Below are 24763 nucleotides of genomic sequence, written 5' to 3'. Positions count from 1 at the left end.
ACACGTCCCAAAGGAGCTTTTCCATCAAGCAGAAGTCTACGGGAGGTAGTGCACAGCAGCTAAACATCCACATCCTGGACGACTTTACGCTTGCACGACTACAAGCTGCTGGAGCTTTTGACAACGGTACAAGGGGACCAGACCTCCAACTCAGGCTGCCCGGTGTTTAAAAGACAGAAAGAAGAGACTGCTAAAGCTGTTCTTCCTTTTTTTTTTTTTTAAAGAGACTGAAGTTTCAACTTTTTCTTTCTCTCTCTCTCTTCGGGAGCAAGTCCTTCAAAATGACCGACTTTTAAGCGAAGGCGCCGGGAGACCCCGAGGAAGTTCTTCATCGCCCGTGTCAGTTTTGACAAAAGAAGTACACAAAGAATAAGAAGAAACGAGTAGTCTACTACTTCCCTAACGACGCAACCATGGACTCGGGAAAGGTATTTACATATCTTTGACTCATTTCACCACAACAAGCCTCTTTACTCCTGTCAAACCGGTTAGGCTTGCCTCTTCTTGGTGCTGCCTGTCAGGGTGTCTTAGTTCATCGGGTTCACGGTATATTTAACCATGAGGCGCTTCCACATGTGCTTTGACGGAGAGTCCATGATGCAGATAGGATTTTATTATCTACCTATTAGTTATAAGTCTGAGTAGCTTGTGTTATTTTAGGGTGTTCACTAAAAAAGGTTTTGTCCACAAAAGGATATGTCACAGTGGCCCACAACATGTAGGCTACTCACCCGGTATTTTTTTTTTTTTTTTGTATCAATTTACTCTAAAGTACTTCCGCAGTCTCTTTGACGTCATATTGAGTCCGGCTCTGTGCATGGGATGCTTTGTCACGTCTAGCGCCTTGTTTGCGAGCTGCGTGGCCGCGCATGTGTGTTTGTCCTGTGATGTGTCGAAGTGCTTTGTCACCGTGGTTGAAGTAATTCCTGCGAAAAGTCAGTGTGACTATGAAGTTTGACAGGAATTATAAGTAGAGCTTCTTAGTAATATCCCTGTTGAGACCAGGGGACGAAGAAATATCCTTGAGCAGTTCAACAGCAAACTCCATTACCAGTGATTGTTTTTGCTGAAAAAAAACAAAAACAAAAAAAAAGTACGTTTCAGACGCTTTTGCAAATTTACTTAACATGTGTTAAAGGCATACATACGTAGTTTTATGGGGCTGCAAATTGTTTATTTATTTTTTTATAGCAAGTTAATTCATGGATTATTGTCAATAGCTTTCTTTTAAAATTGCCTTCACATTTTTGAGGACCCTGAAATCCGAGCCAAAAAAAATAGCCTAGTCCTCAACACAATTTCTTAGTAGTAGTCTATAACATAGTAAAATAAGATAGCTAATATGCAGCACTGTTTCTTTAATACTAGCATATCTGTCAACTGATTTATCATGTAGCCTAAGCATTTCAATGATGGTTATGTATAGAAATCATTTTTAATTAGTTGTGTTTTTGGAGAGGTGCGGCTCATTTTATTCATGTAAATTCTGTCTTCATATCATAAACATATCACATGTTTTAGGGTGATAATTCTTAATCTACAAGAAACTACAGACATCACATTTATATTGAAACAACTCCAAATACAGTCTAATTAGTTAGACATAACTTAATACAGTTCAATCGGACATCTTTTAATTTACTTTAGATTAATTTAACTCTGGATAACATGCACGTGAATGACTAAAATGACCCATCGTATTGTTTGATTTAGCATCAGTTCACTTCTCAGTTTTTCATCTCAATCCATGGTCTTGGTTTGAGACTTTTTGTGGGACAAAACAAAAACATTATCTTAGGCTCTCTAAACCCTTTGATAAGACTGTCAGGGCAAAGGGAAATATTTTATTTATTTTAGATAACCTCTTGGCATTGATCTGACATAATTTTGTTTCCAAAACTATTTATCTGTGATCTAATCATGATAATAATAACTGCTTGTTTACTTCATCAGACTTTACATTGTGTCTTCGTTTTAGACTGTGATGCTCCTTGCTCTGAGAGTAAACACGGCTTATCTGCTGTCTGATACTGCTGTCTCCATCATGCAGCTTGTGGTCACAGTTACATATGCAGACAAGCAGTTCAGCTGTGTCGTCCTTTCTGTTATTGATGTCAGATCAGTTAAACCCAGTGGAGCAGCCCAGTCTGATTTTGAGGTCAAATGTTGTTTCCCTTCAGTACTTCTTTGAGCATGCTCACTTCGCTGTGGTGGACCTTCAGCTGGACAGATTCGTTGTGGACGTGATGGGAACGGTTTCCTCGGTTCCCGTCACGTGATTCCCACAGAGAGAAACCCTACCCAGGGAATACACAGCTGCAACACCGGGGCATTAAAGCCTTGACCCGTTCTTTCTGTCTACACTAAAGACTCTAAAGACTGTCTATAGCTCTTTAGTGTCCTGCAGTGTTTAGCTGTCTAATATTGATATCTGGATTATGACTGTAGTGAAACATCAGCCTACAATCAGCCTCATACCTGGCGTGTTCTCAGTGTTATACCAAGCAGATGAAGTCGAGTAGTATGTGGAGTGAGTTTTGCGAGTGACTTAAGGTGCAGTAAGAGGAAGTGGTTGAACTTGTGTTTGATTTCCAGCGAAGTGACACAGAGTTCAAAAAGAGCTGATCTGCTTGTTTTAAAATCCGCCCTGAGAATTATCATTCCAGTAAGGTGAATGGTCCACATCGACACACACAGCAGAGCCATGTAGAGCTGTTTAATTAAACACATTCTCAATTGAGAAGGCAGCATATCCCCAATTATTTAAATACAAAATATTTTTAATTAATTCAGATACATTTTTATTTGTATAGCGTCAACTCTTGCTCATTTCAACTTCTTCATTTGAAGAATGTACTTTATTTGTCATAACGTTTGTAATGTTAGTTGATGATGAATCTTTAGGTTGTGAACTGTGGGTTGGACAACAGAAGCACGGTGGTGTCACCTTTGGTTCTCAGCAATAACAATTTTTTTTAATTTTTTTTTTACATCTTTTCATTTTATAGAATATAAATTTTGATGAAATAATATAAATTAGGACCTGACCGATATGGGATTTTTGGGGCCAATGTGGATACTGATAGTCATGTGATATGATAATATCGGCAGGCCGATCAACCGGTCTGGCTCTAAAAATGATTGACAGATTAGTCACTGTTCAGAATAATCGTAATTCCCTTTCACTTTCAGGTAGATGTACTGAGCACATCTTCACCGTCTGTTTTTGTCTTCAATATCAAGTCTTTTTTTTTCACGTTTAGATTGCATGCCTTCGGTGCAGTGGTCATCTTATATATTATGCAGTTATTCACCCTAATCCCAAAGCTCCTCTATCAAAACATGCCACCCTAAAGCCGTCTAACTTCACATTGTTAGCCTTCGAAAGAGCTTTACTTTCAACAACAAGAAGCTTTGTTTTGGTCTGAAAACTCAATTCACCCCCCCGTAATTTCTTGGAAAAGAAATACATTACATAATTGGGGTCAAGCATACAGTTGACCTGCTCTGTTGTGAACAGAACAGCTGCTACACATTTTATTCCCGACAGACCTGACAGCACAGGTATTTTGATTGGGACTCCAGAGCCAACAACCTCCTTCACATTGTATAGACGAGTAATTGCACGCTGGCTTAAATCCTCTCTATCCACTGCCTTTCAGTCATCTTTCCTTAAGACAGTTCACCAGACCTCCTTTCATCTGCATGGCCAGCTCCCTTCATAATGTCTCATACTGTAAGTGTCAGCCATGTTTTAATGAGGCTTAATGAGGCTGTGCGCCAAAAATTGGGATTAAGAGATGTGGGAGGGTTTTAATTGAGATGAACAAGCAAGCGAGAGTGCATGTTTAACTCACTTCTTTGAGAAAGCTGATGGCTTTGTGCACAGTGAAATGATTACAATGGTTCATGCAGGGTCGAGCTGTGTCTCTGTGGGCTTGAAATTAAATAAATCAGCACAAACACTAAAGGACTGTTAATTTATGTTGTTGACATTTAACCCTTAAATCTGACCTCTGGCGTTGTGATATAAATCTCTTCCTTTATTGAACGCGCTACAGAAACAGTTTGAACTGTCTTGTGTTCCTTGGCTGTTTCTGCACAAGTGTAAACTGAGTAAAATATTTACAGCATCTAAAATAGTATTTATGCATTATTCAGGCTTCCGTAATTCAAGATTTATCAGATTAAAACTACATAAGAATGGACCTTCTTTGACGTAAACTGCACACAAAATCCCAGCAGTTGAGCAGGTCTCCTCCTGTATCAAACGCTTGTCCAAAAAAAAAAAAAACCCATAGACACCTCTATATGTACTTACGATATAACTGTATTATAACCCCTGCCTCCATTTAAATGCTCTGGCAGTCATGTTATGGTTACCTTATTCCTTCTCATAAGAGTTTGTCATCTTGGATTCAAACACTTACTTGGTCAGCCAATAGCCTCCCCCCCCCCAAAACAAAGATATTTGAATATATATGTCAGAGTCATCTTGAATTGATATAATTGGATCCAAAAGATCACGTCATGTCCATGCATCCTCTAGTCTCTCCTTGTAAAATATATCTTGAATAGTCCTGACTCCTGTTGTTGTTTATATGAGCCACACTGCAGTTCTGAAACATGCTGACTCATGTTTTAATGATATTACCAGGTTCAACTTAACATCTGATTCTCGGCCATTAGTTGCAAAATAATTTGTTGCATTAGTTATGAGCTATTGATGAATTGATTTCAATGAACAGGCAGCCAATGCCTTGCTGTATTCATTATTGAGAGACCCCATGAAGAACATGACAACAACCACATTAGTGATAATGTTTTCTGGGAACTGAAAGTGATCATGCTGAATGTTGGCTCTTAAATTCTTTAAATTTTGAGATATAAAGCTGAGGTATGGTGGCATACTACCCTAACTAATAAATATAAAATGTATAAGAAATGGTCGCCATATTTTCACTTTAGATACTTAACGCTGAAGCTTCATTGCTAGAGCCAGGTAATCATTTCTAGAAGTTTGTGTTGAGTGCAGAGTTCTTTATCTCATCTCACTGTGACGGGCTCGAGGTTTCTGGCCCAGACAGATAAGTAGTTAGAAGCCTTTCTGCTCATGTTTACTAAAAGTTTACACAGCACACACGGATAATAAGCACCTTTTCAAATGATAATCTCTATAAGGTCCCTACACCAAACATTTCAAAGGTTGAGGCAGGTGGAAATGTTCAGCTTCTCATTATTCTGTCATGTAAATAAAGGTTAATAATAAAGGTACCATTAATCATGTTGTTATGCCCATCCCTGTTACTTTCCCACTTTTGTTCCTTAATGGGTGTCTTTCAAATCTTACTGTTGTTGATATCATGCTAGCTAATCTTAAATGAAGGTGTGTGCTTCACCATCACCTGGATCAATTTAAACAGAAGTGTAAAGCTGGATATTTAATCACAGAAAAAACACAATGTTTTTCCTCTGCCCGGCTGTGGTTAGTCATTTTAGTGATTCAGCAGTTTCGTTTTGAGCATTTTAACTCAGTTCACACTGTTCATCACCAAAAGATACTTTACAGACAACATATGTTAAATATACACCCAAATGGGTATTCAATATAACAGATCTAAAACAGCTTGTAAGCCATTAAAAAGAGGGAATTCTTTTGAGAAACCATATAACGGCAGGGGATATATTTGGAGAGAGTCAGGTAAAACTTAAGAATGTAGATTTTTTCTTTATTGGGTAATTTAGCATGCAGCAATGTCCTGAGGTCCGAACTGTGCTGAAGCAGAATTTAACATCTATTTTAAGATGTCATATATCAAAAGATCAACATAGGCAGTCCCTGCAGGTTGAACAGGCTTCAATAGAGCACAGAGGTGAGAGGAGTTGAGGTGAGATCTCGAGACATATTGGATTCCCCACAGCAGTGTAAACCGAGACCGTCGGTTGTGGCACATGGAGGGACGTGACTGAAGCAGCGTAGGCCATCACCATGAATCTGGCACACTCTGGCACTGGAAAGAACGGCTGCCTATTCTGGAGTCTGTTCTGCTTCCTTTTTTAGTAAAGAAACACAACCTTTTCTGTTTTAATTCAGAGGAAACACCCACTCTGAGTCCAGCTCTGATGAGTCACAAACTAAGTAATGTTACTGCAAGATGTTTTCTGTAGCTCTCAGGAAAAGAACCATAAACTTGTGTAAACTTACACAACATAAAGAAGGATTATGTCAGGTACAAACAGAGTAACAGTGAAGAGTTGCCTTCAGGATATTTATTTAAATATTGTTCTTTTTGTCAGCTGCTTTGTTGACTTTACTTGAACTAAAGAGACAGACTTGGAAGTAGCAGACTTGTGGCAAAACATGTGAAGTAACTAAATACATTTACTCAAATACTGTCCTGAAGTAACACTTTGATTCAGCTGTACCAAAGTATTTATTTTCAAAAAATATTGTCTTCATGACGGCTCCAGTGACATTTCATTTCTACAGTTTATGCAGATGATACAAAAGATAAATACAACGCAAAAGCCTTACTGATCACTGTCTTTCAGTTTACTTCAGTCACTATTTATGGAAGAGGAGCTAATATACTACTTTTATAATAAAGCATGATAAACAATTATAAATAAGGGATTTTTGAGTTTAAATAAAGACATAATAGATAAACAAAATGAATACTAATTTGTAGGGCCTGACCGATACAGGGTTTTTGGGACCGATATTGATAGTGGGGAGAGAGAAAAATTGATACTGATATATCAGCCGATATCTTTCTTAGATCTGTAAAGATAGATTACGTTGCGTTGTACCGCGTTGATCCCTCAAAGGCTGTTATCAAACACTTATCACCGTTCATCACCGCTTGACACTCAGCGATAATACTTGTTGGAATCCATATAGTACACTCTGCTGGTGACAGCCAGAAAGAGAACTGTTCTACAATGACACTCAAATGTAATGCTATTTGACTGGTGAACACATCTATTAACTTCTGCGCATATCTGCGATAAAATTATTTGGTATTATCGGCTGGACGATTAATCGGTCAGGCTCTACTTTAATTAATAAACAGAAGATCTCTCATTCAAATTTCCACCTAATAATATCCCATGTTCATCTTGTGCCCCACAGGTTGAACTGACAGAAGCTCACTAAAGTGTTAATATAATGGGTAAACCTACCTCCATCTCAAAGAGCTGCAAAGACTAACCAACCACACATCATCCTTTTATAGTAGCTGTGAACCGCCACAGTTCAGTATTTCCACTTAATGAGTTTCTATCTGACACTTAAATGTAGGTCACCTGTTTCCTTGTTACTCTGGCTCTTTTGATTCTCCACTGACATTCCTAGTTGTGGCTAAATCCTCAAATTTTCTGAAAAGAAAAGGTTAACCACAACATCTTCATGTCTTGAAAAATTCACGTCCCCGCCCCAGCATGTGGTCTGACTTGGCTTGTCAAAGCTCAAGTTACTGTTTCCTGGTTTGGCTCTTTGTGTACTCGAGCATTAATGAATGCATTACACTGAAAAAAAGAGGACTGTAATATCAGTGTGTACTTTTAGGGCTTTTAAAAGAGAGAAAACATCGTGTGTGTGTTTTTTTGAGAGGATGAGGCTTAATTGTTCAGTAGAATACATTTGATAATGGTTTATGTTAGCTGTTATACTTTAATATATCCAAATCTGGATCTGAACGACTTCATACCCTTCTTTTCATATTTTAAAGTCATTAAAGCAGGAGAATTTTCTTTGGTTTGCCAACGTGACTGAGAGAAGGAAGAGGCTGTTAGAGTCTAACCTCATGAGTTTGGTAAACGTTTGCACAGATCTTCATGTTCCTCATCAATATAATAAACATACTGAATATATAACATAACATACTGTGCTATAAACTCTCTATGGACCTTCAGTGTTTATAAAGAGCAGACACCTCAAGGTACCAAGCAACCAAAGCTGATATCAACAGTTTTAATTGTATCCTGCAGCCATAACCAGACTGGATGGAGCGCTTTTTTTTCACATGCAAAGAAGAGAAGGACACATTTGCATTGATGTTATTCAGCTTTATAGCGCATGTAAATTTGGAGATATCCCTCCTGTCCCTCTTAAAGTCCTAATAATAGTTTAAAATACTTTTCCTAATAATAATACCTTTATTTATACAGCACAATTAACAACACTTCTTCTCCCTCCTCTAACATTTTTTACAGATTTGAGGCTATGCTGTGTGCCTGACTAGCTTAGTCATCATGTGTAAGTAAACATGACTCCATTTAGAAATGCAAACAGAAGTGAAAAGCTGCAGTCGAGTGTATAGTGCCCAAAGGTTGAGAGCAAAGGCCCGAGAAGAGGGCCGGTCACCAGGGGTGGTGTCAGGGTTATGATCAGAAAATAGTTTTTATGGGTGTGACTTTATTGTTTCATTGTTTCCCAAGTGAGGAAGTCGTGATTTATGTGGTTCCTGGAATGAAACTCACCAAGTTAATCCTTAATATGACAGGTACAAGAGATGAGCATGGAAGCCGTGTTGTCAATTTCATCCAGTTTTAAGTCTTCATCACATTTTAACAGAGATTTTATTGAAGGAAGTTCTAAACTTTTACGATTACTATATGTTGGACTGAAGCATACCGGCCTATGCAAACAGTCTGTGTACACTTGGGGCTGAGGGAGGTCTCTTGTAGTATGTAGGCTAAAGGTAAAGATGTAACAGGGGACTGATTGATTGCACTAAAACACACACAGCCATCCTCACATTTGACAACAATTTGCAGCTGGATTGAACTCCACATGTTGGCTTGTTTCTGCAAATAATCCCCAAGTGGGGGTCCAGATATAAACACTGCCCTGAAGTGACTTTTCCCAGATGACACTCACAGGATTTTTCTGAGTATAGCTGGCATTTCACTCGTGCTGCTTCTTGTTTCCACAGTGGGGATTTGGCCGTGCAGAGTGAGTTCTGGTTGGTCTCCTCGTTGGCAACGTGGCTCCTTTAAGAGCCCATCCCACCACATTGAGAAGTGTGTGTATACATTCTGTACCTAAACAGTCCTCTCATGGACTTGACGACCCTCATAACAAGGGAACCCATTGGTTCAGAAGTGTAGGCGGGACCAAGAGTGTCTGTAGCCATGCTGAACACGCTGGAGTGACTGCCTCCACAAACACAGACCTTTTCTTTTCTCGAGCTCTTTCATGTCCAGCTCTTGTCCCTCTTCATCATGCAGGGGGGGAATACTGGCTCTCCCAAAAAGAAAATTGTTTTCTCGTCTTACTCAGACTGCCTCCGTCAACCAGAAGTACTGCAATTTAAAAGAAGCCTGCAGCACTTTGATTATATAAAAGAGGAGCAGGCAGAAATCCCTCTTACGAAGCCCTGTGTCGGTTCTGGTTTTTTTTCATCTTTGGAAGCTTAAGTGAAAATTCCTCAGCTTTAGCCTCAAGGTTTTAACTTAGAGTCTTACAATGACCTAAGTCCCCTCTTAATTTTGCAAACGCAAATACCTTCAAATATGAACCCTAAATCACCACGGTAAAGAATTGCTGTATCTACTTTTAAGATCTCCCTGTGGGAAAGAAAGGGTTCAAACTGTCTTCATGCATGATGATTTTTATGCGTTAAGCCACAGCGTGCAGTTTCAGAGCGGTTGCGCAGCTCTTAATAGTACTGTCTGTTTGCGCTGTGTAGAGTTATAGCTCTCAGCCCACGGTATCGTTGTGGTAGACCAATTTGCCCAGAGTCACACTGCCCACCTCTGCTGGTAACTTGTTGTCTTGACCTGAGCAATTATTTCAATCGAACCAGCACTCCCCAAGGTTATTTACTTAACAGTAAGTTTGAAGTATATCAAGTGTTTTTTTAAGCATCTTTCAGCTCTTTGTTTTGGTTTTACAGTCTGCAATTTAACTGTTTTGGTTTATTCCCACTGCTCTGAAAGTATCAACAGTGAAAAAGATCTTATATAAACCTACCGTGCACTTGAAGCAGACGGACAAAGATGGCGACTATTTGCTTAATATATTGAAGGATTTAGCCGCCATACGTTTTCTCTCTGGGGTTAAAAAGAGAACAAACCTGATCTAACACCTACATTTCCAGAAGTAAGGGTTGAAATGAATTATACTTTGGAGATGTCGGGTGTGAAGTTACAAAAAGTAAGTCTTCTTGGTGCCAGATAGCTTCTGCTACTCCCAAGTGGCCAAAAAAACCCCCATCATCTATTTTCACAACAGTCTCTAGTAAGATATACAGATATATTTGTTCCTCACTCTCTCTTTGATGCAGTGAAACATGTGCTGTAATGTCCAAAGACTTGAAGCAATTGAAGTGTCCTTGGTTCGCTCTCATTCTGGTTTACGAGTTTAAGTCGAAAAGGGACTTAACGTTCAATCCTTGCAAAAAAAACGTAGTGTCCCGTCAGTGTTTAAGATGAAGATGTTTTATTTCTACTTGTTCTGTTAGCCTATGATAAACGCAGGAAATTTGGAAGTGTTATCTACCCTTGGTAAGGTCAAGTCTTCTGTTGCCATAATAACAGAGGGAACGTATCAGGCGTGTATCACTGTGCCAAAGGATTGGTGTGAATCACAGGACCAAAGTCTAAACATGAATCATCCTGACATGATAGCTGATGGAGAGATGAGAAAGTATTGCTCTAAATTTAATATGAAATACCTGCTGAAACGTACATCTCTGCTGCTGTTTCTCATTCATAAAGTTCTCCTTCAAGTCTACACACTTAGTTTGGGAAGTAATAACACATATTGGTTGTATTGTATTGTAGCTGGAGGCTGCTTTCCCTCCTGTCTGAGACGAGGAAATAGACAGCAGCGACATAGCTCCGCTCTGCTTTATTAACTTCTTGGTATGAGGAAAAGCTGCTCTGATCTCATGGGCTCTGCTGACATTAAGCTACAAGTGAAGTCTGTAATAACAGGAACAAGAACACAGACAATGACAGGTTTAAGACCTGGGTCTGACCTGGACCTCTTCCAAGAAGCAGGTTTATTAAGTTATCTGGATAACTCTGCTGAGTAAAAACCTGGAGCCTCCTCTTGACAAGACCCTGGTTTAATCTAGGGTCGTCACGATGCCACAATTCCAAAAAAAACCCAAAAAAAACCAGTAATGATCAAATAAAATCAAAACCTATTTTGATAACATGGCAGCACAAATAGCAGTCATATCCTATCCAATCCAATTTTATTTGTTAAGCACTTTAAAACAACCAATTTCTTGTTTTTAATTAACAAAAAATGCAGGAAGAATCCTAAAACGATTCAGTACAATGCACTGCAGTTTAGACCTTGTTTCCCCCTAAGTCTCTTACCCTGCTCCGTCTATTTGCAAGGGTCATAAACTTTTGCAGCTTTATGAGACATCAAAAAGTGATGACCTTCAGCAAATTCCAAGCCGAGGTCTGTCAGTGCAACAGGTTGGATGGTGCACATCCTGCCCCGCTGCGGGAGACCTACGAGATAACGCGGGAAGTAAGAGAAAAACGTTGTTGTTTTGTCTTTCTTGGGTTACTTTGTTATTCGTTTGGTTCCGGAGCACAACGTAGTAGTGCTACTAGCACCCGCCGGAGATGGAGCGCCACGCTCGCTGTGGAAACAGGAGCATTGACTAGAGTGGCAGTGAACGGGGACGTAGTACGCGTCACGTGACAGTATTTGGCGACCTGTGAATATGAATGGTCCACAGCTGCTCTCTCTTTCTTGGGTTAAAAGAAATATGACTGAAAACCTTTTTTTTAAATTTAATTTTTAATTTTTTATTAAAACGTTGGTACTTTTCAATCCGATTGATCATTTAAATAAAGGAGATTGTATCGTTTTAACACATGTGGTATCAAAATATTGAACATTTTCACAACCTTCATTTTTCCCTGTTTGTCTTAAACGTATAACTTTGGTTGTCTTACAGCGTCTTTGTTTTCAAAACGTCTTACCAAGCAGCCTAACGATATTTATGATATTGAAATAGAGATGTCATTGTACTTGTTGTGAGCACGCGGTGAGAGTAAAGGCTGACCAACCTGAAAATCTTGTTTTGTCCTATTTTTCCAAGTAGCTGAAGAAAGTCACAGTCATGGAAGTGAAAGCTGCAAGAGAAAGATGCTTTGTCAAAAAAGTTGGCCAACATGTTGATGTGGTAAACCGAGTCGTGTGTGACATTCTGGAGAATCGCAGCTGATTGTCTCGCAGGAAAGATGATACAACTGTTCATCATACTTTTATGCACTCATCCCAGGTGAAATGGTGAATAACTGGTCAGACTGGTCTTTTTGCTGACAAGCCTCTCCTCTCTTCTTTTTTTTTTGTCCTGCAGCAAATAACGTTCCCGTTGCTGATGAGTGTTGGAACCGCCGTGATCGGATCGCTGCAGTTCGGCTACAACACCGGCGTCATCAACGCCCCTCAGAAGGTGAGTTAAATGTCCACAATCATCTCCAGGGTGGTTTTTAAACTTTTTCCTCCCAAGAAGATACACTTTAACTGGGTTTGGAGCACAATATGAATCATTTAAACAATAAACTGTTTGTGTGACTCACCTTTAAAACATAGTTACAAATGCTTTCAGACACCAGAACCACTCTAGACTTGAACAAAAAGGGAATTTTGAGATATTATAAAATGAAAATAATGGTGGGAATGGACTAATATTGAGGGTTTTTTTTTTTTTTTTTTTTTTAGAAGATTAGGAAAAAATAATTCTTAAAGAAACATCATACAGTTTTTAACACAGATTAAACTAAAAAAGCCTTAAAAAAACAAGTTTTGAAAGAGATCTAAATGAAGACAAATATACAAGAGTTTATTCTGTCTGCTAACTTAGCCAGAGGGCTGGTTGTTGCATAGGAGAACAGGACAGAAAGAACGGGGGGGGGGGTTTAAGGGTTGAGATAATAATAGCTGCATTCAGGCCTATCATGTCCAAGGACATCTGAATTAACAGACTCTGGGTGATCCCTGAGTAAAAGAGTGTGTCTTTGCCCAAAAATGGATCTCTCTTCTGAGCAGCAACAGACTGGGAGAAAGCAGACAGGAAATTAAACGACGAGGTAGACAAGTCACCTATCCCAGTGACATTTACAACTAATAGAAAAGATGCTTTCACTACCTCCAGCGGACTAAATCCACGTTAGGGTCTTATGAACAGACAGGTACACCAAAGACTCTAATTTCCTGAAGGTTTGTCTCTGCGTTTATATCGCGTGTCAATAACCTGTATCCGCTCAGTGTGGGTTGGTCTGACTCTGAACACACCCTGTGGCTATACAGCTGTCTGTGAACAGGTCACAGGTGTGTCGCCACACAGTCCACGGCCTCCGTCTGCTCCTTTTATTCACCTGCAGAGACCTGTGAGAGCAGGAGACGGAGTGTCAGGGTGATCTGCAGTCACAGCTGCTAGCGCTGCTCCCTCCCTCGCTCTGTGAGAACTGATTTCATCTGAAGAGCTCGTCCACTATCATCACACTGCCAAAAGCTTTCCTGCACTTTGATGTGAAGGACACTCTGTGAGCAGCTTTCATCAGGCGTCTGAGTGAGAGAAGGAGAGTTTTATTCTCCACTCTTCTGTTTAATTAGAGCAGCAGAAGTTTAGATAGGAAAAAAAGGCTCTGGGTAGAGGTTAAATCCATTACTCATACGGAAAGATGAAGTGGACAGACATGTAAAAGAGGGGATTTCAGGCCTTGAGGCGTTGTCACTTCTCCCTCACTGACCAATCACAATCAAGAAGGGGTGGGACTTCTGATATTGTAAACAACAATGGTGGAGGAGAAACTCATCTGACTTGTCCTTTTTAAGGTCTAAATCTGCTGCTAATACCAGGAAACAAATCCTCTACATTGTTATGTTTTCTTAGTGATATTTTAGTGATATTTGGAAGCAGAAGTCAGCTCTTGTAACCTAGCAACAAGATAGAATACAACATTGTGTATTTCAGCGTGTGTGTAGCATGTTGCAATAACAGAGTGTAAAAGTTATTTCCCCTGATGGGCTCAATGAAGGGTATCTTCTTTCTTCTCTTCTTCTTCTGTACACCGGTGAGAAATGCTCTGAAACTGAAGCTGTGTGTATATATAAAATATATATATACAGTTTTTAAAATCATACTAGTAGCAGAGAGGTAGGAAGTATCAGCCTGCTGCTGTGTAGAAGTAGTCATAGTTTATTTAATTCAGCATTGATAATTGCAAAAAGTGTATGTTTATGAGTCTGTATCAGAAAGGAAGTAATTGTTTCAGAACATCTTTATCAGTTATTTTAGTTATTGAGTCATCCAGCAATTATTTACAATTGTTAGATAACTCTGTGACTGTTTCCAGATTGCAGTATGACCTTTTCAAATGTCTTGTTTAGTCTCACAAACAGTTAGAAACTCTTAATAGATTCCGTTTAGTCTGAAAAGCTGGAGTAAAAAGAGCTGCAAATCCTCCCATCTAAGACGCTGGGACAAGGGTTTGTTGTCATTTTTAAATCATTAACCCATCATCAAAATAGTCAATAGTCAAGTAATACAAACTTCCTGGTCCTTTTTGTTTTTTGTATAACCTTCAAACCTGTCTTTTAGCTCTGCAACACTTCAGCTGTTAGCGTAGCAACGGTTTGCCTCTTCCATGAAAACAGAGCACGTGTTGGTCTTCATGGAGCTCTGCCACAGCATGCCTTATGAGTGGCTCAGTGAGGGGCTGCAGACTGGGGGGGGGGGGTGAAAAAGTGGTATACTGGGCCAGTGTCAACCTGCCCTCTTGGCTTGTTATCCCCTTCCAAACATCCAGCACAGGTCCCACACACACACACACATACACACACACACACACACACACACACACACACACACACTCACTCAGAGGTTTGAGGAACGTCACGTGCAAACAGCTCGGCAGTGAGCATGCAGAACAGTTAATCAACACAGGCTCTTAACTCTAAATCCTTGATTAGTTAATGACCTTTTAGGAGGCTATGATTTCACCAATGCAACTTTTATATAGCAACAGCACTGCAGATTATCAGCAGCACTTCTCCCCTCTGCATGTGATAAAGGCTGCAGTGATGCTTGATGCTGCCTGTGACGTCGGCCTTACATTGTATTAGAGCGTCTGTGATTAGATACGCCCTTTCAAGGGCCTGGCTGCACACACACTTTTCCCCGTCCTCGTCTTCCTGCATGTCTGCCTGCTCCACAACAGAAATCAACATCCTTATTTGGCAGCTAGGGGTCATCTGGGTTTTGTTTATGTTAGTTTTCAATTTGGGAACATCTTTGGTGCAAAAATACTAGTCTACTCCTCCCGATGATGTATAACAGTGCATATCACGTCCTGTTTTCTTGATAAGTTATCTGGACCCTCTTAAAATCAAAGACCTGTCAGAAGAAGTAAAACACTCCAGAAACAAGAAAACATGTCACCCTGCTTGTTCCAACTATTCCTGCTGAAGCCGTACGCATTGAAATAACACAGCGTATCACTCTCTGTTTCCTAGATAATTTATCTCGACCCGTTCAAGGACCTTCTAAAAAAAGAGACAGCTCAGCTGCAGATGCAGGACACTAAACCTCTTGTTCAAATACAATAAGGTGTTAACGATGATGAAAGGAGTCATCTGATTTGTCCCACTTTTACATGCTGGCTATAGAGTTCACCTTGACGACCCGGCTTCCAGCCAGCGCCGACAACAAATGCTGACAGACCTCCAGCATGAATAGACAGCCTGTTTCATTGTGTGGTTAGAGGCAGCTGGTCGTTTTGGTCTGCACAGCCTATTGACGTGATGAGTCATTATGTAACGTCTCAAGATCGGCCATCTTTCTCAAAGTAATCAAGAGGATACAGAAAATAGTGAAAAGTACAATTAAATCCAGTTAAAGTTTAAAGGGGACTTATAATGAAAAATCCATTTTGACAGTGTTTTTGAACATTTATTTGGGTAACATGAGTCTCTGCCAACCCACATAATGTGAAATACACCCATCCAGTCCTTTGTTTGTGGTCTGCACAAGTCTTACACCACAGAGAAAAATGCTCCATTTCAAATGTGCTCTCCTTGTGATGTCACAGTGGGATTCTGGTTAAAAAAATCCCCTCCCCTCCCCTGCTATCTTCACCCATGGACTCCACCCCCAGCCTAGAACAAAACTTTTGCACAAGTCCGCCATTTGTTCTCACTACAGAGGAGTGATGTCTACCGGGGGGGGGGGGGGGGGGGCTCATTGCACTTAAAGAGACACACACACCAAAACGGAGCGTTCTGAGAGAGCTGGTTTATACAGGGTCACAAACCTCCTCTGGTGCTTGATTCATGTTATAGTTTGACCAAAGCACAGCACAGATGTCTCATTTAGACCACAGGGGACTGTTTGAAAAGGTGGAAAAGGGGGATCATATGTCCTCTTTAAGTTGTAGAAATGAAGCACAAATACCTTTAAACCTCGCCTTTAAGCAGAGCAGTTAGGTAAATATAACTTTAATGTTTATGTCCCCTCATTGCGTGTATATGATATAGAGCTCAGTGATGGCTCCTCTAAATATACTTTTAAAAGGTTAGGTGTGATTTGGCTGAAGGTACAGTACAGTATGTGATAACACACTTGTGATCCTCCTGCGAGGTCTTGTGAGTGAAAGCCGATAGTGGAAATGACCCGAGCTTCATACTGTATATCATTCTATATGTACCCCTCCAACAGAGGAACGCCCTCACATAACGACACCCCGGTGCACGAGGACACTGCTGAGTACTTTTTTCCACATCGGCTTCATTTAGCTTCAAGTTTCAAAACAAATAAAAGTGATGTTATTCGATCTCAGAGGCACATGGTGGAGCTGATGATGTTCTCGGTCCCTCTGGTGAGGTCAAGGAGGTTAGGGATTTGCAGACAGGGCGCTGACCTTTCTGAATCATATGAGACGTGTCAGTGATGCACACATAAACACACACAGGCTCCTCCACTTAACCCCGTCACTGGTGTGCTGGGCGTGTTTGTCAACAAAGTGAAGAGGATGGAGGCGGGGGAGGGGGGGGGCGGGGGGTGGGAGGAGGAGGGAGGAACTGAAACCCGACACTGTACTGGTAAACTTCCTGCTTACGAGATACTGGTTGTGATTATACAGTGCTGCCGCCATCTGCTGGTCACAAAAAAAAACAGCCCAACAATTTATATGTACCTGCCTTGCCCAATTCAGTATATCTATTTGAAACACCTTGCAGCCTTTATTACTGACACATTTCTGTTAAGGTGTTTTATTTTTTACCTCCCTTTGATCACTCACTCCAGCTTTATATTACTTCTCACTTATTTAGTTTATTGTTGTTGTACTTGTGGATAGCACACAGTTTGGAAATAAGAGTTTATTCAGACCGTCCACATGAAAACAAAAAAATCATTATTTCGGCCTATGTTTATGTTGCATGTTCATTAAACAGTGTAAAAACTGAATTCCCCCTCGCAAGATTAATAAAGTATAAATTATTATTATTATTATCAACAGAGCTTGACTCAGAAAAGACTGTATGTCAAGAATTGTGATTTTTTTTTCGTTTGTGTTTTCTAGGTCATTGAGAAATTCATCAATGAAACATGGTTCGAGCGCTACCAGGAGCAGATCTCCAAGAACTCCCTCACAGCCATCTGGTCCATCGCTGTCGCCATCTTCTCTGTCGGTGGCATCTTTGGCTCGTTCTCTGTTGGACTCTTTGTCAACCGCTTTGGAAGGTAAAGAAACACAAAAACTCCATGCAGTTATTGATGGATCAGGAAGAAGTCAGTTTTCTGTTAAACAAGTTGAACGTGCTTTGTACATTTTTTTCATGAAAGCACAAAATTGAAGATTTGTTGTCACATGCAGACATGGAACTGTAATGACTGTTCAGCAAGGCCATGCAATAAAACAGTCAAGCAAAACAGTAAAAAAAAAAGACATTATAAATAATAGTTAAATATACAAAAATGTAAAATATAATCAAAATTTTAACAATCTAACACAAGTGTTTGATCGGCTGTTTTATTGGCTGCAGCCCAAATCAGATGTTGATATTGATGTCGAAAAAGTCAGGTTGGTGCGCGAATTAAAAAATGGAAATCTGTAAATGTAACGTTATTCTGAGATATCTTTCTGAATATGATATTTGAATTCTAACTGTATCTTGATCCCTGTTTGCTACAGGAGGAACTCTATGCTCATGGCCAATGTCCTGGCATTCATTGCATCTGCGCTTATGGGCTTTTCAAAGATGGCGGCCTCCTGGGAAATGCTGATTGCCGGCCGGTTTGTGGTGGGCCTTTACTCCGGCCTCTCCACGGGATTCGTACCCATGTATGTCGGCGAGGTGTCCCCGACGTCTCTAAGAGGAGCTCTGGGCACTCTGCACCAGCTGGGCATTGTGGTCGGCATCCTGATCGCACAGGTCAGTTTACAGGAATTGTTCCAGTAAATGCATGCTGCGAATTATGAAGTCATAGAAGTGCCATCAAAAGTTAGAGAATGAGCAAACACTAGTTTAAGCATAAATAAGAACAGCATGTTTAGATACATGAGGCAGCACAAAGCAGGTGTTTCTTATACAACATGTGCGTCTTGTCTTGGTTATCAGGTGTTTGGAATGGAGGCCATCATGGGCAACGATGACTTGTGGTCGCTCCTCCTGGGCTTCATCTTCGTCCCTGCAGTGATTCAGTGCATCCTGCTGCCCATGTGCCCCGAGAGCCCCCGCTTCCTGCTCATCAACAAGAACGAAGAGAACAGGGCCAAGAACGGTGAGTCCAGACTCGCACACTCAAGAGCAACAACAAAGCATTTACAGTCAGAGGCTCCGGTGGGTTTCCAGTATGTTCAACTCACTCCACTCAAAATGAGACAAAACAAAAAAAAAAACAAAAAAAAAAACTGTGCATCTTGTAGAGTTAACAATCTGCTTTAACCTCTGCACATGTTAGTGATGAAGAAGCTCAGAGGCACCACAGATGTGAGCGCTGACATGCAGGAGATGAAGGAGGAGAGTCGACAGATGATGAGGGAGAAGAAGGTGACCATCCTGGAGCTTTTCCGCTCGCCTATGTACCGTCAGCCTCTCATGGTCGCCGTCATCCTGCAGCTCTCCCAGCAGCTGTCTGGCATCAATGCTGTGAGTGTCCTACCCAACGTATTGCTCCGTTCTGTCGCTAAAAAAACAACAGAACGGACAGAGAACCTTACCTTTCTGAAACGTGTGTTACATACTCAGACTTTAGCGCTGCGTCATAATTAAAAAGAAGATGTTCTGAATGTATCTGAAATGTGAATCTGCTCATGATTGATTGTTTTGGTTGTCGCACTTCACAGGTATTCTACTACTCCACACGAATCTTCGAGAAAGCCGGAGTGGAGCAGCCTGTCTATGCAACCATTGGAGCTGGAGTAGTAAACACTGCGTTCACTGTGGTGTCGGTAAGTACGTTAGCATGTCTTTAATCTGAAGAAGAATCCTGTAAATGCATGACAATAAACATGAAAATGTTGGTGGAATATTTAAATAAGTGTGGATAGAATAAAAAGAAAAGAAAAGGGTGATAATCAATCTGTTTTTTTTCTGCGAAAACAACGTAGACAGGAGTAGAATAAAAAGTAAGATGCGATTCAAAAGCAAGAACACAGTAAAAATCTAATATTTCCGGCCAAAGTTATTTTAAATAAAAGTTATTCAAGGATAGAATTCATTGACAGTTACAGCGCAGATAAAAAGTTACCAAATATTATCAAGTTATAGAATTTAAATGTTATTGGCGGATTTGAAATCCTCTGGTGTTGTTTTTGGATATACGACATGTGGGCTCTCGTTACAAAGCAACAAACTGTATTCTTCTTGCTCTGTACATGTCAATCATCACTTTTAGGTTCAATTATATAACTCACTTAGTTTCTAATCTTTTGTTGCCCCAGTTTTGAGATGCACAAAAAAACAGATGCTGTAGGCACGATTAAACACTCCATGTCCAAATAGCAGAGGCAAAAATATATATTTAGGATTTGTTTTAGGAGGGTGTTGATGCAGTAGGCTATTTCTCACAGAGAGAGGTAGGGCTTTCATGTCCTGATATTTGCCGGAGGAGCTGTATGTGTGAATGCAAACAGCTGAATTTTTCACTTGGACTTCACCCAATGTTTCTCCTGCCAGACCCCTAGTGTTTTTTTTTATAATCGTATTGATCTTTGCAAAGGTTACTAATAGTTAAATACATGTTATATAATATTTAATATCTTAAGTACTGCATTGACTTTCTCCTAATCTTTGTGTTTTTCTGTGCAGCTGTTTGTGGTAGAACGAGCTGGCCGTAGATCTCTGCACCTGCTGGGGCTGCTGGGAATGGCCGGATCTGCTATCTTGATGACCATCGCCTTGGCTCTGCTGGTGAGTCAAAGTAGATAAGTAATAATAATGACTTACTGAAGGTTTATAATTACCATAACTAACGTGCTTCTTGTCCTCTTCTTTGTTGCAGGAGAAGCTCAAATGGATGTCATATTTAAGCATTGTGGCCATTTTCTCTTTCGTGGCGTTCTTCGAAATCGGTCCGGGTCCCATCCCCTGGTTCATCGTGGCTGAGCTGTTCTCACAGGGACCCAGACCTTCAGCCATGGCCGTCGCTGGTTTCTCTAACTGGACTGCTAACTTCATCGTGGGAATGGCCTTCCAGTACATAGAGGTGAGAAAAGAACGACACAAAAACCTGCGGATCTAGAACCTTTAGCCCCGTTTCCACCAAGCAGTCTGGTTTGGTTCAGTACAGTTCAGTACAGTAAACCCTGAACTTGCTTGCGTTTCCACAACCAACCGTACTCTTATTTTGGTAAGCAGAGTGTAAGCCAGATGGAGATGGCCGCATCAGCTCTGTAATAGTGTGACATCATAGCAGCCCAATACAGTGTAGCTATTGATTAAGTTAAACGTTCAAGAAGAAAAGGGACACAGTAAACAAAAGGGACCCTTTAGGGATGGATCGGTACCCTTGGTACCCCATAGGAGGGTACCAAAAAAGTAGGACGGTATGGATCCCTTATTTTGGTACATTTAAGAACGTTTTACACAAACACTCTAACATTTGCATTCTTAGAGATCCATCTATGAGTCAAATCAGGGAGTAGTTCAAGCAGCCAAGCTAAAACATCGACATCCTGTAGAAACTGCGTGCAAGTCTTTCTCGTTTACTCGTTCACTTATTGTTTACTTCACTGAAAATTTGCTTTGGGCAAAAGAAAAAGAACCATACAGCTCACTGCAACTCTGTGTACCATGAAAAAGAAACACAAGACACAAGACTGACATGAACAAATACAAATCAAGTTCAGCATCAGATGTCTAATTTTACCTTTCTCTAGCAAATGTTTTCAAATCTCACCCTTTGAAAACACAAGAACAAACCTCATACAAATATAGAAAAGAATGAAGGTTTAACAGTGTGGTGCAACAAAAGTAACTATACAGTATTTGAAATCATGTGATCATTATGTACAACATAAGTTGGCTGATACAATATAAGATGCAAAGTGTCTTAGCAGAGATCACTTTTATTCTTCGTCTCCATCAGTCACATTTGAAACGCTTTATTTCACATTCTCACTGCCTGATATTGGAGGACTGAACTCTTTTAGGACTCCACTCTATGATTGTCTCTCTCTCTCTCTCTTCACAGGAGCTGTGCGGCCCCTACGTCTTTGTCATCTTCACTGTCCTGCTGCTGGTGTTCTTCGTCTTCACCTACTTCAAAGTGCCGGAGACCAAGGGCCGGACGTTTGACGAGATCTCCGCCGGCTTCCGTCAGTCGGCCGCCGGAGGAGAGAAGCACTCGCCGGAGGAGCTGAACAGCCTGGGAGCTGACTCGCAGCTCTGAGTGACTTCATTTCACTTCTTAAACTTCTAACAAACTTTTTTTTTTCTTCTCAAACAGAGAAAGGAACGAGAAGGGGTCTGCTAACTAACAAGTAGACAGATTTCATGGGTAGATTAATTCTCACACTTTGTCACCACATTTCGGGCGTCTTTACCAAAACACAGAGCACCCCCCCCCGCCCCCCCCCCCCCCCGTGTGATTCTCCAACATGACGTCTTCCGCTGCCCCTCGCACACACACACAAACACACACTCCATGGGCACTATGTCGCCTGCAGGATGTGGACGAGGGGACAGGAAGATAGATGGGGAAGGTTTCTAAAAAAAATGTTTTAAAGAAGGAAAAGGAGTGTCGGCATCAATCAAACAACCTTTTTAAAACTTTTTCACTGAATATTTTACTGTTATGTGCTTATGCTCTGTTCTCTGTAGCCTGTTACAGCACAGTCAGTTTGTATCATCTGGTTTTATAGCTTTTAGAGATCTGTTCACTGTGCTCAATACACGTTTTTATCAATTATATTGTAAAGCTGTAACACTGTAGACTCTAGCACTGTACATGCTGCACAGTTTGTCACCACCAGAGGGCACACTGCCCTTTAAAAAGCCCCAATACTACCTTATTTATAGCTTTTTAAGTCACTGAGGACACAAACTGTGATACGTCAGTCTAATGCTGTAAGGATTTTAAATTGTACTATTGGTATTTTCAACACAGAATAGTAAAACAGCATATATATATTTTTTAAAATTGTTACATATTTCCTCTTGCTGGACAGTTTGTTACTCTTTCTATTGTTAAATATGATACTTTTGATGTCATTACTGAAAGAAAACAACGTATGAGGTGCGTCCAGATAACATGTAAAGTCATGAATTCTACATGTATGTATTTAAACACCATTCCTTTTGAGCATTCAATGAAAATGATATTTTGTGTGCTAAAGGAAAAAATATCTGTGGAGATGAATCATCTATTTCTAAGAGCTCAATTACAATCAGCTGCCCGAAAAGAAAAAATCCTCTCACAATACCAGAATGTTTGTGATTTGAAGTGCCTGTTAAAAAACATCAGGTCGTCTTGCCCTCAGTCTTATAATTAGGAGTTTGAGGTCAGATCAGCCCGATCCAGATGTGGAAAGTGGAAAAATGTTCACTTTGAGTTCTTTAAAGTTGAACTCACCTGCCGAGTGTACAAAGTCTGTCTCAGAGCTGTCTGGATCTGTTCACACAATTTGAAACTACGGCGCTGAAAGATGTTCCTCTGCGGCAGCTTCACAGCATTTTCAGAAAAATAAAATAAAAACAATTTCAATGACAGGGACCAAACTGCCTTTTTGGAAGTTTTTCTTCATCCTTTGAAGTGCTCTTTATCCAGGTCAAACTCCCCGTGTTCCTTGAGCGCCATAATGTGTCCAAAGAGGGGGGGGCGGATGCTGCGTTGGTGAGAGGTCATCGCGTCCCTTGTGCAACTGAATTCTTGCAGTATTGTCGGCCCCCTCCCTCCCTGCCTCTGTCCCTCCATTTTTCCGCTGTGTACTGTGCTGTATTCAGTAGCTGGTGATTTAAAAAAAAAACTTTTATAGTGTGGCTCACTTTGCCTTGCTGTACACGTCGCTGTCTGTGACTGCTGTATCACTTGTTGAACCTTCCTTCTCTTTAAATACGTTGTTTAAGGAAAGTTATCCTTTTTGTTTCTTCCTAGCAGCACTTTATTATTCATAGTTCTTTGTTTCTGTCGTGTTTTTATTTTATTTTATTTTTTACTCACAGTGTGGAATCATTGTTACTGAGGAGAGACTGAAGTACTGCTGATGGATTACTTGATGTTTTTGAAATGGAAATGTGTTGAATTGTGTCGTTTGTTCATATCTATCGCAGCCTCGTATGGAGCACATTTCGGGTCACCGTTTTTTTTTGAGTAAAATATGGAAAACATTCAGGGTCTAACAAAGGACCTCATGAAATCAAACACAGCAGTGAAAATCCCCTTTTTTATCATTCCATATCTGGATGTTAATTATTGTATATAGTAGATCTTTATAGTGTGTCTTTTCTTATTTGAGGGGTCCTGTCACCCATTCTGGAAAGCACTGTAACATCCACTCTCTGTGCCTTTTTACAGCCTTCACATTCTCTTCACCAGCAAAATCATACCATGGCACCAAAAAGGAAAAAAAACAAGCCTTACACACACACACACACACACACACACACACTGATGTCTTTTTGCAAATATCCAAACTGTATTTTTGATGTACATACATAAATCCACAGGTCTGCCGGGGCATTGAACGTTTAATGTTGTCTGTCGCATTTTAAATCTCCTACAGGCACACTTTGGTGGTTTAAAGTCACATCATCATGTAACTATGACACACTTTGGCTTCACTCACTCCAAATGTATGCAATTAACTTGTTTTTTTTTTCTTCGGTAAGTTAATGATTAGGGCGCATTGATCTTCCACACTTCTGTTTCCTTCTGATTGCGTATCTAAAGCTACGCTGTGGCCTAATATTACTATCGTCATCATTTTAATTCTGAAATGTAAGGACTGTGTTAATGAAAATAAAACATTCAGTAGTGTTTGTTGTTGTTAGTGCACAGAGTGTATTTGAATATTTGTCATAATAAAATATCTGTGTATGCGGTGTTGGAACGTGAGCCTCTGTTGGGGAGATATTAAACATGATGGAAGATTACCACAGACTTGTGTAAGGTGGTGAAATGGCTGGATAAAATAAATCATACATACAGAAAAAAAAACATGTTTGGGGGTCCATTTGTTACTTTTTCTGCAGTAATAATAGATTTATGTGGTGATACGTGCAGGAAGCTACAAACACATTGCTGATGATGTGGTTTCAAAGGCTGAATCCCAAATAGAC

At 40.3% G+C, this 24763-nt stretch overlaps 1 protein-coding gene across 1 annotated transcript; it reads left to right on the top strand.

Moving 5' to 3' along the window:
• Positions 1–24528, top strand: slc2a1b (solute carrier family 2 member 1b). The gene is made up of 10 exons (XM_020630661.3): positions 1–428; positions 12336–12431; positions 17563–17723; positions 18175–18415; positions 18602–18764; positions 18945–19132; positions 19330–19434; positions 20294–20395; positions 20487–20690; positions 21678–24528. The coding sequence occupies exons 1-10, from the start codon at positions 414–416 to the stop codon at positions 21873–21875; spliced, it is 1473 nt and encodes a 490-aa protein (XP_020486317.1). The 5' UTR covers positions 1–413; the 3' UTR covers positions 21876–24528.
• Positions 24529–24763: the final 235 nt, after the last annotated feature.

The sequence above is a fragment of the Labrus bergylta genome, chromosome 5 (genome assembly GCF_963930695.1).
Source record: "Labrus bergylta chromosome 5, fLabBer1.1, whole genome shotgun sequence".
NCBI classification, from domain to species: domain Eukaryota; kingdom Metazoa; phylum Chordata; class Actinopteri; order Labriformes; family Labridae; genus Labrus; species Labrus bergylta.
Note: the sequence above shows the minus strand (reverse complement) of the source record. Positions and strands in the feature narration are given on the sequence as shown.

Bases quoted from the DNA above. Each gene is read 5' to 3' on its own strand.
- slc2a1b (XM_020630661.3), top strand. The intron at 18,765-18,944 runs GTGAGTCCAGAC...TGCACATGTTAG, and splicing joins AGAGAACAGGGCCAAGAACG to TGATGAAGAAGCTCAGAGGC. The intron at 20,691-21,677 runs GTGAGAAAAGAA...CTCTCTTCACAG, and splicing joins TGGCCTTCCAGTACATAGAG to GAGCTGTGCGGCCCCTACGT.